Source organism: Limulus polyphemus, unplaced genomic scaffold (assembly GCF_000517525.1).
Source record: "Limulus polyphemus unplaced genomic scaffold, Limulus_polyphemus-2.1.2 Scaffold4756, whole genome shotgun sequence".
NCBI classification, from domain to species: Eukaryota; Metazoa; Arthropoda; class Merostomata; order Xiphosura; family Limulidae; genus Limulus; species Limulus polyphemus.
Window position 1 is genome coordinate 31729 of NW_013670366.1, and position 5500 is coordinate 37228.

General features: G+C 38.4%; 1 protein-coding gene across 1 annotated transcript in view; it reads left to right on the top strand.

Annotated features, from left to right (window-relative positions):
- The window catches only part of LOC106471645 (lipoyl synthase, mitochondrial-like), a gene marked incomplete at its 3' end in the record, with an annotated part of 68990 nt that overhangs the window by 29836 nt on the left and 33654 nt on the right, over window positions 1-5500 (top strand). The window contains exon 3 of the mRNA XM_013932260.2: window positions 1804-1897. Coding sequence (XP_013787714.1) covers window positions 1804-1897 — 94 coding nt within the window. The remainder of the gene's footprint in view (window positions 1-1803; window positions 1898-5500) is intronic.

Below are 5500 nucleotides of genomic sequence, written 5' to 3' on the forward strand. Positions count from 1 at the left end.
ATATATATATATATATATATATATATATACTGTGGACCATCACTCATGGACTTCATGAATAAAGCAGATGGGAATTTTTGCCCATCCCTACTGAACTGTGATTCTTACTATTAATCTTTCTGCTTTTGAAAATAGGGAAATGCAGATGCCCATTGCACTGTCTCTGGTGTGTTGTTCCTGTGGACCCCCCCAATGTATACTCCCCCCCTTTTTTTCAAGTGGAGCATGGGGGTCCTTACCACCAAGTTTCCAGTCTCTGGAGTGGTGGACCATGGAGGTTTCTTCATGAGGGGGATTTGTACAGTAATCAAAATTTCCTAGTCATATGCACCCACTCTGTGAGAAGAGGGCTGTCATCTTTATTCTTCATATTATGCACTATCATAATGTTCTCAATCGAAGATGATTCTTCTGGATGTTTTTAGCCTGGGTTGACTGCACCTGTTCATCATGACACACTATTAATGCAAGGAGCTTCCACTGGATGTTTTATGCCTGGATAGACTGCACTTGCTATACTCAATAACCACAAGGAGCTTCTCCCAGATGTTTTTGACTGGACTGACCCCACTTCTTCACCCTGTTTTATCTTTTTTATGCAAGGTGCTTCCACTAGATGTTTTCTGCCTGGATGAACCACACTTGCCATACTCAGTACTAACACAAGGCGCCTCCCCTTGATTGTTTTTTTTTCGAGACGAACTGCACTTTTTGATCTCTCAATACCTTTCATACACGATATGAAACCCACAATTTTATGCAAGGCACTTTCGCTGCATATTTTCTGCTTGGATAGACCACACTTGTCATACTACCACTTATCACAAGGTGCTTACCAAAGATATTTTTTGCTTGGGCAGACTGCACTTGTTGATCTCTCATTTTGTTACAGTCACAATATACTATGATCACTCTTATGCAAGGCACTTCCCCTGGATGTTTTTTGCCCAAGAAGAGTGCACTTGTTGATATTATAAACTTATTCAAGGCACTTCCATGTTTTTGCTTTTGGACTGCACTTGGCATAAACCGTCATATCCCAAGGTGCTTCCCTTCGATGTTTTCTGCTCGGGTGGACTTGGGCTATTCATATACATTTACAGTCCTTTAGCCCTAGCCACGTATTCTAATCGGTTCCACCCTATGTGTCTTCCTTTTTTCTTTACTGGACAAAGAGGATACCTGTTCCAGAAATAATGCTGTACCTCACCATTGTGCCTTCTAATTTAATTGTTGACACAACTGTTCTTACATAGTGGTTGTTATCCACTTGTTTGGTTGTTTTGTGCTTTCACCGGCCCCTCCACCTTTGCAATGTGGGATTCTAGCTTTGGATTCTGTTTTGGAAGTTAACATTTTCTAATGCTGAACATGTATTTCCTCTCCACTCATTTGCAGTGTTTTGGGTTTGTATATGCCAATTCTCAAAAGTGAGGATTGTGCTGCAATGGTAGAGTGTATGTGATGCAGTATGATTGGTGGAAAGTAGTCAAAAAATGAAGGGGTATAAAAGACTGGTGCACTGTTCAAAATTTTAGCAATGCTTAGAGGGTTGAGATAGTTTTAGGTGAGAGTAGGTAAGTACCTATTAGAAATACATTTTCAGTGTTAGAAAATGTTAACTTTTTTTACAATTACAATTCAAAAATGGAAATTTTCATTAATTTTCTCAACAATTTCTATACAAATTGATCACTTGCTATTTTATGTTGATTAAAAATTTTTAAAAACTAACTTTTGGGGTATTTCTTCAAATTTTACGATGTTTGAAAACAAAACTAATTATCATCTTTGTTGTTTCAGGTTGAAACTACCTCCTTGGCTGAAAACACGGATACCAGTTGGTAGAAATTATGATAACTTAAAATTAACATTGAGAACTCTTGGGCTTAACACTGTAAGTCTTCATTTTGTTAATCTTTGAAACCAACACAGAAAGTATGTCGATATTAAATCATGTGGAAGTTAGAAAAATATTTATTTGTGTTAGTAATTCCTGCTGTGTTAAAATGTATAATTGGTATTCTTTGTTTTATTTATCTTTGATTTTTACTTTGGTTAGGTTTCCCCTCTACTGACATACCTCTCTTCATCTATTTGGGTTGTAATTGTTTTATATGGTTGAGATATATAAGCATACCATGTGTTTCCTATCTATTTGTATTAACATAGGAATTTTTCAAAAGTTGTTATTTATACAGGTGTGTGCAGCTACTGCATATTACATCAGTTGATAAGGTTTAGTTACTTTTTCTTTAGCTTCATATTATTCTGTGTCATTCACCTAGAGTAGCACTTTTTGTCTTTCTGTGGTAAAGATAGCTTCATGGTCACCTGTAGTGTGTAAAGCTACAAAGTTATCTTTTTTTTTTCACTGTAACTGTTAGGGGATATCAGTGCTGTCTGAAATTACCATAGAGTAGATACGAAGGAGCAAGTTTTAGTGCTGTGACTTCAACATATCTTATTGTGGTTTTCTATGCTTTTTCTGGTGTGTTTGCACTAATTTTTACTTAACATCTTGTGCATTTAAGTTTAATAAAGTTTTGTTTTGAGGAAATGGCACTTGTGATTAGCTACATTATTTCCACTTACATAAATAGCTATTCTCATTCAGTGCTGCCCTCTATATGTAAACATAATTTTGCATGCCACAAGCTTTGAGCTCCCACATATGTTGCAATCAAATAGTTCAATAGCGTCTCATCTAAATCATCATGCAAGAACCCTCCATCAATAAGAATGCAACACACTCTCCTGACACATGTGAACTGCCTCTATTCAATTCTACCTAACTATCACTTCTCGTTTCGCAGTACTTGTGTCAGTATGTTTCATTTTTTGTTGTGCTCTTCAATTGTGTTTTTTGTTGTTGTTGTTCAACTTAGGGCATTTTTTTATATTAATTCTGAATGGATTTGGGTTTTCTTTTTTCAAAATTTAACAAATTTTCTGATAACTGATTTTTCCAGTTTTCAATTTATTTTAATCAAACGGTTGTGTTTGGTTATTCATTATTACACAATGAATTCTGAAGTACAGGTTATCACTTCAGGGGTTATATCTTCTACTAGCACAATCACACAGGTTAGAGATGGGGGAACTCGTCTGTAGACTTATCAGCTCTCATTGATCATGAGATTGATCATTATATGAGTCAATCTGCTTCTCCTGATGTTGCACATATTTCTCCTGAACATGCCAATCCTGTTCAGGTCAACGAGGATTTGGACAGTTTTTTTCTTTGACCTGATTTTACTGTGTCTACCTGTGCCCCTGTTGTGGAATCAGTTAGGCCTAATATGGCTTTTTAGACATGTTTCTCAGGTATGTTCTGTTTTATCCCCTTCCTTCTTTCTTATATAGTATCCCCTCATCTCAGTATATGTTTTTCCCCTTTCCCAGGATCTTAGAGTTCATGCAGAACATTTTGTTTCTCAGATGGTTGATGGTGCTAGCATACCTCACTCTCTACAGGCTTCGGATCAGTTTGTTCTGGACTACCATCTGGCTGATTGTCCGCTTCTCAATTCTCAACAGTTGGAATCAATTTTGGCTGTGTGGGGGTGGACCCTGATCATCCCATTAGTTTATACCCCACCCAGTTTTCCCTGCCTTCGTCTTACTCTACCGACTCTCCTACAGTACTTGTCTATCATCCACCTCCTTTCTGAGGTAATCCACCAAGATCCTGAGGATTTTTGGAGGGATAGCCTTTCCCTGATTACCTCCATGTTAGCACGTTTGTCTTCTTTGGCTCTTTCTTTACACATGTAGTTTTTCTGTTTTTTGGATCTCCTGGGGAGGGATGCTGTTTTGTCCCAGATTCTTTTACCACCAACTTATCTCCAGGACTTACGTATGGCTCCTTTTCTACAGTGGTATGTTGTTGGTAATGTTCCTGAGACTTTAGAATCCAATGTGGAATCAGTGAGACAGTAAATGACCCTTTCTTATTTGGTGGATCATTTATTTCATTCAGAGCCTAGATGAGCCCCCTATTACTTTTTCCAATCCCACTCTTTCTGAGCCCATACCTGTTCCTACCTACAGGGGTTCCTCCTCTCATCATATTGTTGGACATAGAGGAAACGTCGCCGATAGTTGGTTGGTTCCGGTCCAGTGGGGGGCTCGCTTGACTGATTTTGTTCCCCTTTGGCAACTTTTCACCATAGATTTGGTATTATCCAAGGGACTTGCCATTCATTTCCTTTACCTTCCTCCGTTGTCTTGGGTACCCATATCCTTTCCATTGCATTAGGATCCTACCACCAGTCAACATCTGTCCGAGGCAGTACAAGATCTTCTTTCTAAGAATGACATTGAACCTGTTACTCATCCTTCTCCAGGTTTTATTCCAACCTGTTTGTGGTACCCTAGAAAACCAGCAACTGGTGTCCTATGATTGATTTATCCTGCTTCGATCAATTTTTGGTTCTACCCCAATTTACCATGGAGTCTTTTCTCACACTCAGGTTGGCTTTTTCTCATTAGAAGGATGACTGGCTTCTGTTAGCTCATTCTCAACAGGAGTCCACCCATCACACTCATCTACTGCACAATCCACTGTTTCTCATCTTATGGATTTTCTCGGATTTTTGATCAAGGATCTTTTGTCTCCTTGATTGCGGGTTATCAAGCTGCCTTATCCAACACTTTTCATTTTTCCAGGTACCATAAAGTTTTTACCTCTCCTACTCTTTCTCTATTGTGGTGTTCCTTCCAGATTCAATGTTCACCTCAGCATGGTTCTTCACTGCTTTGCTTTGCCTTCATTTGAACCTCTGTCCTTGTGATTGGTTTTTCATTTATCCTTTAAGACTTATTTCCTTCTCCTATTGTCCTGTTGATGTCATCTGTCAGATTTATTTACCTTCAAAGTTTCACGTACTGTATATCATTCCACATATATTCTTCTTTATCCAGATCGATATCGATCTCTCCTTACCAAAACTTCAGTGGCTCATGAGGGTAAATCCTCCTTACTGATTTCCCTTCCTTCCGTTTCCATCCTGTATCCTCAGTCAGATTCAGATAAGGCTACTATGTCCTGTATGTGCTCTTTGTTGTTATATTTCCCTCATGCCTTCCTTCTGTCTTGCCTATTCCTTAGCAGATATCCTCTGTTTGTATGCTGTCATCTACTACCCTGATCAATTGGGTTTGCCTTTTGATTCAATTTGCTTGTTCTTTCTTGTCTTCTTCTTCCTGTAATTTGTTCCAGGTGTCTTCTCATCAGATCAGGCACCTTACCTTTTCCCTGGCATCTCATCTCCATTATCCGTTGGAGGAAATTCTTCAATTGGACTTGTGGACTACACCGCAAATGTTCATATTTCACTGTCTGCATCGGATCATTTCTTCATCATCGGTTTATCGTCTTCCACTTGTAGCCAATCTTCAGACTTCTGTGAGACTGTGACTAGGTAAGTTATTTTGTGTGTGTGTGTGTGTGTGTATATATATATATTATTTCTTTTTCATGGGCAATTCCCTTTTT